General features: G+C 43.6%; 1 protein-coding gene across 1 annotated transcript; it reads right to left on the reverse strand.

Moving 5' to 3' along the window:
* Nucleotides 1–3,122: 3,122 nt before the first annotated feature.
* Nucleotides 3,123–10,009, reverse strand: slc45a1 (solute carrier family 45 member 1). The gene is made up of 9 exons (XM_076268263.1): nt 9,586–10,009; nt 8,825–8,917; nt 7,818–8,042; nt 6,204–6,892; nt 5,973–6,101; nt 5,373–5,526; nt 4,953–5,129; nt 3,951–4,156; nt 3,123–3,395 (listed from the first exon to the last, which is right to left on the reverse strand). The coding sequence occupies exons 1-9, from the start codon at nt 10,007–10,009 to the stop codon at nt 3,123–3,125; spliced, it is 2,370 nt and encodes a 789-aa protein (XP_076124378.1).
* Between the last annotated feature and the right edge of the window lie 2,712 nt (nt 10,010–12,721).

Consider the following 12,721-nt stretch of genomic DNA (forward strand, 5'->3'; position numbering starts at 1 on the left):
CACCTAGTGGCAATCTGCAGTGGGATAAAACAGCAATTTCAAATCAATCCTGTTTGGATTACATTCAGTGTAAGAAAGTTAATCCATGATTTTTGCACACTCCTTTTATGGTAAATCATATTGTAAAGAGACAGATAATACATTCCCATCACCAAACCTGAATTATTCTGCTAGTGGAACAGTTAAAAAAAAAAAAGTACAATTATTATGATAATCTCTAAAATGTAAGTCTTGATCTAATACAGGTTTTTCCTTTACCAATACCTCGCAATATAAATCAACCCTGATTAAGCCTTTGTCATATGACAGTCTTAGTATGCAGTGGCTGTTGAGATATGATGTTATGGTGTGCTTGCCCTATAGGTCAAAAAAAGGTTGACCTTAATATTTGTAACACTTGCTAGACAGCAGGCACTCTTGAAAACATCCGTTGCGCATCTAGGCTTCAATGGCAAATGGTTGCAGGAGTGCTAACAATCCAATGTACCATTGATGACGTAAGAAGGAATGCTGAAGATGGCTTTAACAATTGGATTTTGCAAGAAAAAAATGCAGCATCAACAAACATCACCAAGCTTGTCAGTTATCCACTGGTCCAAAAGCCAAAAGTGGTACATTGTTCCCTTGTTTTAAATAAAGTCTATTAGCACATTGCTGGATTTTTTTATGTACTTATTTGTTCATAGGCTGGCTATCTGACGACTCCAAGACATGGCAAGAAGAGTTTTATGCTTTGCAACGTGTGAAGTGAAAATTCAGGACACCTCTTCATAGTGCGTATAAGAGAGAAAAAATCTCTACTAGCACTCAAAATCCCTCTAATAACATTTCATGTGCACTGACTCAATGCTCAGACGTTATCATGCGCAGCTTCCTGATTTTTCTTGAGCCAACAGTTCGTTCATTTGTTGTGAGTTTATATATATATATATTTCTTTTGCCTTTAAGCTCCTCCTTGGGCTTTGGTCGGTTCCATATTGACTGCTGATTCACACCCCAGTCTCAACTTCAACTCTGCCTGATGACGACAAGAATGGCTGTCACTACAACAATCATGACAGAACCTGGGTGACCAAGGGTGGAGAGTGCACTCCACTACAGTGGGCTGGGACGAGTGAGGGAGTGATAACTCCATGGTTCATGTCAGTGACTGCATAAAACGCCACGTGCTGGAGATGGTTGCAAATGGTGACATGATGGAGAGCAACACTGAGACCACACAATTTTGGAAGTAATAACAAAACAACCAATTAAATACTTTGAGTGCTTCGCTAATGCATGATGTATTTAATTGCAGTGAAGGAAGTGTCAATTTACACCTACTCATTTCCTAAACAACAGACACTAGATTAGCCAAGTAATGTTTGATGTCCAGATTTTCCCTTCTCCATTGCACAGTGTTTATGTGGTTGTCAATGCTAACAAGTAAAGGACCTTATTCCATGTTTTTGGTGTACAGATATCAATATGCAATTTTCTATCAATAACCAAGTTAATAAATCTGGTTGGCTTTTCACCTAGCGTGACCTTTGATGATTCCAATGCATGTTTGCAGAATGATACATTATGATATAGAAACCTAGTAAAGAAAAGCCATTCTACATTTAAGAAGCAAAACACCAAGGATGTCCAAGGCTGCATATTAAGTATAAGTATATATACTCTTTTGATCCCGTGAGGGAAATTTGGTCTCTGCATTTATCCCAATCTGTGAATTAGTGAAACACACTCAGCACACAGCTAAGTATATAAAAAAGGAAACTCCCTTTAGTAGGCAGCCCACCCTGATTGCTTTAGGGGCATACAGACTTGCCAATGTTTCAGCATTGCTTATAGTAATTTAAAAAAATGTGCAAAGTATTTGTGCATTTGTGTGTTTCTAGTTGGTGTTACAAGACTGTGTAACAGTGGCAAATTCTGGTCACACTTTACTTGGATAATCTGCCCGCACAGACTATCAACAGATGCTCAGATTATCAACAAACTATCAGTTGGCAATCTGTGGTTAATCTATGGTTAATCTGTGGTTAATCTATGGTTAAAGTAAAAGCAACACCAAAGCACTTTTTCTCTTCAGTCCACCTACAGGTTGGAAGCGGTTATAGCCGATAGAGGGCCGCAAAGCGAATGAAGTGCTGTTCACCCTGTAACGAGTTGATGAACCACTGAAACGGTTTTGGAAACATTATTTTAAGGTACAAAACAATCTATGGTGTTGCTTTAAGGTAAAGGGTTGGATTTGGTTGTCATGTTTAGTAATTGTTCAACAACAATTCTACATACTGAACTTGAATCAGATTATCTGTTAAGTCTCTGTGGCCAGACTATCCAAGAAAAGTGTTACCCAAATTCTTAACAGAAAAGAACGCTCCCTTGTGACATAAAAGGAGTACTCACTACTGACATGATCACTCACATTGTTTTTGCTTTGGGAGGTTGATTTCTTTTCAGGTTTATAAACTATGGTAACATGATGTTGATATTGTCATTGATCATTTTAATGCAACACCCCATCCATTGGGGAAATTGATAAATACTTTGGCCCCAGTGTGTGTGTTTGATGAGGGGATCATAATGTATCAAAACATCAACATTCTCACAAGCGAGTTCAAATGTTGAAGAGAAGCATGCCTCATCAGATGGTACAAAGACGAGCATTCAAACAGATTCATCCACAACGCTACACACACAATCAGAGGCATTAGCATAGCAAATGTATTTGCAAAAATCTTTCGTAAATGCACCGATGCAAATGTATGGAAACAATAGAGCATACTCTCTTTGCCAGGTTACTCTAAGCCCTATGTCCTGTCTGCAGCTGGCCAGACACGGACAGTATATATGATATCAGAATGTGTAGGGCAACAAAGTATGTAAAGTATGTGTTATAAAGCAATTGAGAAGACCATATTTTTTCCATTGAAGAACATGGAGGGGTGATGGTGAGAGTTGATATGGCACAGTCAGGGGGAGAGATGAGAAAATGTGATGAATACATGTTTGTGTGTGTGTGTGCAGCATCATTTGTTTCAGCTGGGGGTTGGGGTGGGGGTTGGTTAAGGGGGAGGGAGTAAGACAACATTGGAGGGAGAGGGGAGGATGAAGGGATTAGGGGGGGTCTTTTAAATGTGCACCAGTAGTGGCTGGGCCTCGTTTGGGGGGGGCTCACCCTCTGGTGGAGGCAGATGGTACACCACACACAGTGAGGAGTACAGGCAGCCCACGAACGACATCAGGCTGGAAAAGTACATCACGCCCTGGGCCCCGCCCACCAGCGAGGTCAGAGGGCCCATCGCCACGGAGACCAGGAGCTGTGCCAGGAAGTACTGGCAGCTGAGGAGGGAGATGTCCACACCCATCCCCCGCCTGGTCCCATCCTCTGAGGAACCACAGAACTACAGAGAGGGGGCAAGAACCAAGAGACAGAACATGACTTAGGTGCATTTTTTGCAGGGTATCAGTATCAGCAAGTAACACCCATACAAAGTTTAGAGGGAACCTACATGCATAGCCTAAATGCGCTGACGGGTTGTTGAACAAATTCACCTATCAAGATGCTGCCAGAGCCAGTTTCCTGCCTAGTTTCCTGCCCTGAATTGTACAAGGTATTTCTAATATTAGCCTCACTGAGTAGGCTTGCTGTTATGAGACAATCAAGGCCTATGACTGGTGTTTCTGACACATCATAAACCAATCAGATTCTCTGATTCTTAAAGTAAAGGCATAGACTCAAATAGGAAACACCAAATGTGACCGTGCTTCAATGAATGCTTGTGTGTTGTATCAACAGAAAATCTACTATAATTGTACAGTCAATCAGATATATCTATGAGGAGCATACATCAGTCATCAGTAATCAGTGTATTACTTTGATATTTGAATCATATATGTATCAGTATCATGTACCTGAGTGACCTATCAGTACTCATTGGGTGTGTTGGTGGTCTCACCTGTGGGCTCTGGTAGTACTCACAGAGCAGTGAGTAAGGCAGCGTGCAGAGAGAGGAGAAGAGCACGCCATAGGTGACGCAGAGAGACAGCACCACGTACAGGTTGGTGGAGAGGGTGGCCAGACCCGTGCCCAGGCCAAAGGCCAGATAGGCGAAGAAGTAGAGCGAGCGGAGTGAGAAACGCTCCTCCAGCTTCTCCAGAATGGCTGTGGGTCAGGGAAAGCGAGGGTTTACCTTAGCAGAGGTGCTATACACATTCACACAAGTTGGTCAAGTACAGTCATAGACCAAGACTGCAAGACAAATAAAAATAATTTGTCTTGCAATAACACAAAATAAATGCGAAAGTAGCTTATACATTTGACACCAAATACACAACATGAATGAGAACTGATCTCTTGAGCATCTCTTGTGATCTCTTATCTGTCTGCAAAACTGAGGCTGATGACCAAGCACAATGGGGAGATATACGAGAAAAAAATAGCTCAAATAGGATGGTGTTAATTACACCATGGGAATGAGGGACAGTCTGTCACTGTCCAGCTCAGATGGATTCATTTTAGCTGATGCTTTTGGCGAGAGTTCACAGACGAAACTACACACCAATGACAAGCGGTGTGCTGACTGAGAGGATCGTGCAAGGTCACGTGAAGAACTACGGCTCCGAGTTTTCTTTCTCTGGAGTGTGGGAGGACTCTCTTCCCTCACAATGTGTGTATCCAAGACAACTGATTGTTATTCAAAAGGTGGAGATAATCCCACATAAATACTAAGCCAAATCCTAAACCTGGTCATTAGCATAAAATTGACAAAAAGTCCACTCCAACAGATTGCACACTTACACCTTCAATTATAAGGGTTACACGGACAATAAATAAACTTAAAAATGGCTCTTAACACATCAGCATCTTCACCATTAATGTTTAAAAAGCTTCTGCATTCTAACTAGATTCAGCGCTCCAACAAAGCGTGGGTGTAATGTTAATGGTGAACTGGGCTGACCTGAGTAGAAGGCAGCACTGAATGCATAGATGCACATGCCCCAGCAGCCCATGCTGACCCCAGCGTTGTAGCGCTGGTAGGCCTCCGAGTCGTGGGGCGCTTTGGGGTCCCCCCCAAACACAACCTCCCCCATGAAGTCAGTGTAAAAGAGCAGCATGCCCTCAAAAGACAGCCAGCCTGAGAGAAAGAGAGAGACAGAGAGAGAGAGAGAAAAAGAGAGAGAGAGAGAGAGAGAGAGAGAGAAAGAGCAAATCAAGCTAATTTGGCCTGACGCACATACATGGCCACTCTCAGCGATTCTGCAGTACAGTAAGGCATTGTGGCCAATGGGTAAATACGTTTAAGGACAAAAATAGGCGTGTCCTAATTTGGATGTGACCATGAAATAACACAAGGACATGTTGAGTTCTTCCTCCTCACCCAAAAAATGGTTGGTGCAAAGGCTGCGCAGTGATGGGGGCATCCTGTAGATGGCGATGCAGAGCAGCTTCATAGACATCTGGTTATCCGCAGATTCTATTCTGTCACTCAGGTCGCTGTCATAGCGCACGCCATTTAACAAGATATTTGCCACCTGGAGGATCAACGTAAGCAAAGATTAAGAGTCACTTTATCAAGATAATTTTCTTTATCAAATTACAGCTGAAGTGTAATTTTCTATGGCTTGGTGAGATGCTCTGTAAAATGTATTGATGTTTAACCCTGGTTGCTCGCTCAGTTTTCTCTCACAATTGAAGCAAAATAACCACTTGTGCAGGTCTGTTGGTTAAACCCAATGATGCTCACAGTAGCCCATGCTCTAGCCACCATAGCTCAAAGGCACTTTAAGTAATTCTATTAGTAAAATAATATAAAACCTATGACTCACTGAAGAGCTGCTATTTACACCTCACCTAATGATATTTATGTGTGTTACTCATGTCTCCAGTATGACACCTATGAAGACACCTAGTGCAACCTCAGTGTAGATACTCCTACAATAATGCCTACACATTCCTACTACAGTAAGTCTAGCCCCACCTGCTGGCTGAAGGTGACAGTGCGCCTGCGTCCGTGCTCCATCATGCTGGGGGTTAACAGGGGGTCTTCTGTGAGAGCCAGACTCTGAGGCCGCTTCAGGATACTCCCCCTCTTCGACCCCACTCCAGGCTTGGGTCCCCCCTCGCTCCCATTTGGTTGCGCGCCCTCAATTGCTAGCAACGCCTCGCTACCGTTTGGTTGCGTCCCCTCCGTGGGGTTTGAGCCCTCTACCGTCTGATGGGCTTCCTGCGGCTGCTCGGCCGTCCCTTCCCCCAACTCCTGACCCGCACCAGTCCGGACCTCGTTGGCAGGCCGGGGCACCTGCAGTGGAGGCGGGGTGTCCCCCGCGTTCATCTGCGGCCCCACGGCCTCTGGCTCCAGCAGCTGGGGTGTCTGCTGGCCCGTGTAACAGTCAATGAGCACGCTGTCGATGTACGAGGTGCCCAGTGAAGAGGCAAACTCGTTGATGCCGGTCAGGGAGTTGTCGCGGCTGATGAAGCTGCCGTACTTGGGCGTGAGCGGGCTGAGTGGCGAGATGGGGCTGGTGAGGCCGGCGCAGAGCCGCGCACTGGCGCTGCACGAGTGGCCCAGCGGGTCGGTGTAGCGCCGCTGCGGGTTGGACGCCTGGTAGCTGTACAAGCCGTCCTCCTCGTCCTCCTCGTTCAGGCCAGTGCCTGGCGGGGCGGGCGGGGAGGGGGGCAGGGGCAGGCTTGGGCTCTTCAGGGCACTCCTTGTGGAACGCGACTGAGACTGAGGTAGTGGCCGTTCCGGAATGCTGGTCAGGGTCATCGCCGTGGCTGCCACGAGGGTGACGCTGGTGAACATGTATATGACCCGGAGCTGGCCGCCCATGGCTCTGCCGAACTCAGTGTGGTCCCAGTTTATGCCTCCTACGATGTAACCAAAGCCACCACCTAGTCCTGAACAAGGCATGCAAGAAACAGAAGCTTGGGAAACAATAGAAGTGTGGCAGAATAACATTAGAACAGTAAAACAGTAGAACAAGCACCTGCATGCAGTGACATTGACAGTGGTGTAGTGTAGCTAGCTATAGTGGGTGTACTGAGATGTAGCAGTTAGCTTTAGTGGGTATACTGTGATCAACCCCAAATGTTAATACCTATCCTTGTCTATTTTAGGTGGATATACTGAGATGGTGATGCTTTTTAAGTGGGTATACTGCATAGTCCTGCATATCACGTTGACTACACCACTGGGTACAGACTTGTCAGAGCAGACCAAATGTCAGAACAGTCTAAAATTATTTTGCATTAGAATTTTTTTTTTGTCTCACATTGTGTTACTAGATTTCCTTTTACAACTCCTTATCAATACGTTCAGTGTTAAACTAGTTGCCATAACTAGTTGTCACAAGGGGTGTTTCCTAAGTTTTAGTGTAAATTTGTAATTTTTCCTTTGCACAATCACCTGTAAAAGGTGTTGCTTTCTTTATACTGTAACAACGTCTGTACAGGAAAACTGTTGAAACATATCCAGTCTCTTGCAATCAATACCCCGACAACATAGCATATATACAGAAAAGTGCTTCCTTGTGGATTTTTTTATTAGAAATACTTACAGAGTAAAGTCTCATATTGACAATGTGACACAGCAGTTTGACTACCTTGTTCATGAACAATGTCTAAGGACTTGCACAAAGCATTTTGACTAAGATACACGCTTTTGCAGGTAATCCAGTATGTGGTGCGGTTTGCACTAATTGTTTTGAGAATTGCAAACGTTATGCAAACTGTTGTGCAAACGTTAATGATGATTCAAGAAAGGCACCAAAGCTACAGAGAAAAACCGCAATAACCTAGATGTTGTGTGAGGTTCACCACATACCTGCAAGAAGTGCATGGATGTTGAGCCCTCTGTCCTGATCATCTGGACCACAGACATCCATCATGTAGGCGTGGCTTGGGTTGTCTGCTGAGTCAGCGCTGAAGTCCATCAGAACCACCCCACATATTGTCAACACGATGCCCCATTTGTGATTGACAGCTGTGTCTGCCACTGCTGCTCCTATGTCCCGTCCATTCAGAACCAGTGTTAAGCCCATTAGCGCTCCTACACAATACAAATGAAAGACAGTGATTTACTCCGCTTTTATATTACATTCTTCACTTTGGACATACTACATGAATCAAAAGTAGCATTCAATCATGTAAGCTGAAGCCTATGTAGTCTATAGTTCTCATAGAAGAAACAAATAAACCCACATTAAATCACAAAGCAGCAACAACGCCAAAAAACTTGAGGAAAAACCTAACGATCAAAAAGGAAATTAAGTACAGCACATGCATTCTGTAGGTCTGAAAATAGACAACAGACAAACATTAATAATTCCATGGAAATACAAAAATAAAAATATCCTATATTCCACAGAGACTATACTTCTCTAAGCATTTGACAAAGACTGCACAGTCAAAACCTATTAAATATTAAATACTGAGTGTATGAAGAGTGCTGCTTGCATATGAATACTGTATAATGTACTAATCTGGTTTTGGTAGATTGGCAGATGTAAATTAAGCCAGACACAAGACATTCTCCTTCTCTGACACACATTCTTTGTCAAATTATGTGTATATATGTGTGTGTGTGTGTGTGTGTGTGTGTGTGTGTGTGTGTGTGTGTGTGTGTGTGCGCGTGTGTGTTTCTCTTCACTCACTAGTGTCGTTATTGCCATCTGTGTCATTAATATTTATGCATGATGTTGGAAGACTGGAACTGCACATTAATGCATAAGACGGTATATGTTGAAAGAAAGACCTCAGGGCAGCCATTTTACCCTGTGCCCCATCGTGGAGGGAAGAGTGAAATAAATGAAGATGCAATGTTGGTCTTACCCAGCGATAAGGCCAAGATAAATGGCCTTCTCCGACCAAAACGCGATGTGCAGCGATCACTCCACGCTCCCAATATCGGTTGTAGTAAGAAGCCTGTAAAGTAGAGGATGGAGAGGAATGGGCTTCGATTGTGACCAGCATCTGAGGTGAATGTAAGACCTGACACTTAAAGAGGACCATAAGAAAGTTAAAGGGTGAGACCAAGAGCTTTTAAAGGGACACCAGGCAAGCCTGATGCTTTTTCTCTACGAAACTCCCCCTAGTGTCTGTACGTGTCGATACGTGTGCGAGCCCTCGCTCGGTCTGAAGCTCTCTTCCTTTTCTTTGCAACTTCTGTCAAGGGTTTTCGCTGCTTCTTTGCCGGCTCTGCCATTATACACACGTTTGCAACAATCGCTAGCGTTTCGTTAGCCTGCCTTTGTGCTGTGGATGCAGGATGTAAACTGATCCTGCTTCTCGCAATGTCTGAGACTTTGTGAGACTGAAGGTCGGCAGGTACGATACACTGAACTTGCAAGCGGGATATTCTTCCTACAGGCAGTAGGGGCGGGCGAGAGAGTCTTCATTCGCCCTGTAATGAGTCATTTAACCATATACCGACTTACAAAGATGATTAATTAACACGAAAACATTGCCTGGTGTCCCTTTATAAACTCACTCAATGCATTAGGTGGAAAAGAGAATTAGTCAATGAACACTTAACCAATTCACACAACATTGACAGCCAAACCCTGGCTTAACACGACTGAAATGTGCAGTACCAAGGATTGGACTGATGAACCACACCAAACTGTAGAACTGATCTGGCAAGCCCATCTGAAGGAGCACCGGTGTGACATAGGCTGTTTCCATGGCGTAGCTGAACTCAATGCCAAACAGGATGCAGCCATTGAACAGCAGTTCTGTGAAGGTCCGGCGGGGTGGAAGTTCGGTCAGGTCCAGCTGATCCAGTGGGCAGGGGGTGTTGGGGGGTGGAGGCGGCGAGGGCCTGATGAGTTTTCGCCTCTTGGGGTGCCTCTGGAAGTTGTTGGCTCGGTGGCTGAGGTGGCGCGTAGTGGATGATGGGAAGCTGGAGGTCTTGGGGAGAGAGGGCCTCCAGGAGGCGTCCTGGATCAGTCCAGCTCTGCTCCCAGCCGGGCTGGCCAGGAGGGGATCACTCGGAGTGCCCATGCCTGGAGATGACATCACTCTCTACCTGCTGGACTCTACAACAACAACAAAGTAATAAATGCAGTCAAAGCAACAAAAAAACAACTCACACACAACTATCAAATAAAGGAAATTCAAGAGGCATGGAGAGATAGAGAGACTTAGTGCCATAAACAAACTCCATGCCGTGTGCCTTGCTAACGGCAGAGCAGCATAATGACATTTAGAGGACACGAGTTGGAAAATACCGCTTATAAACATGCTACTATACCTACACAAGACCTAACAAATTAAAGAGTAAATTATGGATTTCACAAGACATACCAAGACGCATGCGGTATCGGGAACCGCCATTGCCAAACCGTAATAAGTGATATGACATTTCACCTCGTGTACACGAAACACTGCAACCACTGCGCAGGTTCGTGAGGAGGAGATGCGCATAGTCCATGTGCTCTGGAGCTGAGTATAAGAGAAAGACTGCTGCATCCCCTTTCCACTGGCTTATTTATTACGATACTGCGACGTTCTATTTATACCATATCGTATTAGTAGAAATGTATAGTCTAAATATGTTTGGAAAAATAGATCATTCAAACACAGTTTTCGTTGCTGTCTTGAGGTTGTGTGGCTAGACAACTGAGAAAAAGCAGTAAATATGGCAGCGGAAAATGGCTTAGTGAATTTCAATGAGTAGCTAATTATATAGGCTATGGGTTAAAGATCAGTGACTTGTCAGTTTGCTCAAAGTGTGATCAATATAGTCTAGCCCACATCGTACCAAGCCATCTGTTCGCTTTCTTTTACTGGACAAGGCGTGCAAATGGAAACATGAAAAATATTACCTTTTCGGGGATTCTGTTCATTTATTACAGCGTTCATTGAAGGTAAATAGGTACACCATGCTTTTTTTTATTTACAGCAATGGCTTTGAATTTGAAATAGTCATCTTTTTCCCCTTGCGGTATCTTTGGTGCAGTCATTTCTCAGCTATTATTCTTCAGCCTTCCCCCCTCTCTCTTCATCTCCTCCCATGCTAGCCTATATCTACGTCGTGACGTCAGGTTACCCCCGCGCCCCATCATTCGACTGCAGCCTCAGCACCATCTAACTGGATGCTGTGTACGCCAACGGGATTTTCTTGAGGGGCCAGAGGGTAATTTAGTTCATCTTTGGGATTTTGTAGTAGGTTTACTTTTGAAAAAAAGAAATGTTGAAGTAAGTGGCATATATTTCTGGCCAGCACAGTGGTGGCCAATTAAATTGACTTGTATTTTAGCGGCATAAAAGTTAGACTACACACACCCTTCATTTTATTTAGCCTATTTGACTTGATTGCAATAAGATTTTTGGACCATATGATTTGGACAGAGGGAAAGAGGCGGCACTCATCAACAAAAAACTGTCAATATAATCAATTACAATATTGGCGTGAGCCAGGCCCACCTGTGCTCCCTATAAAACTGAGCCTGGTGGACTCAGCTGTCCGCTGAGGACAAAACACAGATGTGGAAGATTTACAAATTCGACAATTAGTTCATTTTAAATAACCACAGTGGTGTCTGTCTGGAGGTTCCCGAAGAGTAAATCAATCCTGTGGTGGTCAGCAATAGACCAATAGGCAATGATATCACCAAATCCCATACACAACTGTCATATTATTACAAAGCCAAGTACGTTTGACAGCACAATTGACCTTTGAACTCAGTATGCTGCTAACAAGTTCGACTTTATGAATGAGGAGCATGGTTAATGAATGATTTTAGTTGAACCCCAGCAACTCATATCATGTGTTATCTTATCTGATAACAAATTATACTATAAAGGTGTGACGCATATCTGGAGTTTACTTCAAGCATATTCTCCATGGGACAGTAATTTGCAGCTTCAATTACTATACTACTATATATGATTTGTGTTCAGAGGTATAGATGGTTTGAAATTTGACTCATAAAACAAGGGCTAATTGGAGACACTTTCCCTTTAACAATTTTGACCTTTAATCTTTTTGACACTGGTGGAGGATATGAGCTTTATTTCATGTGCAACAGATAGTACTCAGTTGGTTGCCTTAGTGCACAACAAGACATGACAGAAAGCAAACATGCCTTTATTGGTTTTCCATTATGCTTTTCCTGCAGATGTGCACTGCGTGTGTACACTGATAGTGTAAAAGGTCAAAGGTTTGTTGATGCTCGATGTAAGCCATGCTTTTCTAACACTGTAGGATTGATAGTTTGTAGTCCTGTTTTCATCAAAGTGTTGGCTACCTGATGGGTCAGATATTGTGAGTTGTAGGAGGTCGCAATATAACAGTCTTTCAAGACTGGCCTTAGCCAGCTGCTTTTTCTGATGCTTGTATTATCGGCCTCCAAGTCTAGGGGAGCTTGGGGCACGGCACAACCACGTTCCCTTGCTTGATCTTAAAACACAAAGAGAACGGACAAGGCAAGGTTCAGGTGTTGCACACTGGCATTCCATTTATTAGTTAAAATACTTTAAGCATAAATACTTAAATCTTCAAACATGTTTAACAATGTTCAGACACACTCAACATCAAAATCGATTAACACACACATTTAACACATTAACATCTTTCATAAGAGTATACATGTGGTGAGAATAAACACAACATTTAGCAAACAATTAATTCCTTTGTAACCTCACTAAAAAGCCATGGCCACATGGTTAATGGTGGCAAACAAACATTTGCTTGAATCAACATTTACTTCAATTTAATAAGAATCA

Source organism: Alosa pseudoharengus, unplaced genomic scaffold (assembly GCF_046254945.1).
Source record: "Alosa pseudoharengus isolate Yale_2024_CS ecotype anadromous, Long Island Sound unplaced genomic scaffold, YU_APseudo_1.1 YU_APseudo_1.1_scf_5, whole genome shotgun sequence".
Lineage (NCBI taxonomy): Eukaryota > Metazoa > Chordata > Actinopteri > Clupeiformes > Clupeidae > Alosa > Alosa pseudoharengus.

Excerpts from the sequence above, each read along its gene's own strand:
- slc45a1 (XM_076268263.1), bottom strand. The coding sequence starts at position 10,009 with ATGTCATCTCCAGGCATGGGCACTCCGAGTGATCCCCTCCTGGCCAGC. Across the intron at positions 8,918-9,585 it reads GTTCATCAGTCCAATCCTTG|GCTTCTTACTACAACCGATA; the intron begins GTACTGCACATT and ends TCTACTTTACAG. Across the intron at positions 4,157-4,952 it reads CAGTGCTGCCTTCTACTCAG|CCATTCTGGAGAAGCTGGAG; the intron begins GTCAGCCCAGTT and ends CCTGACCCACAG.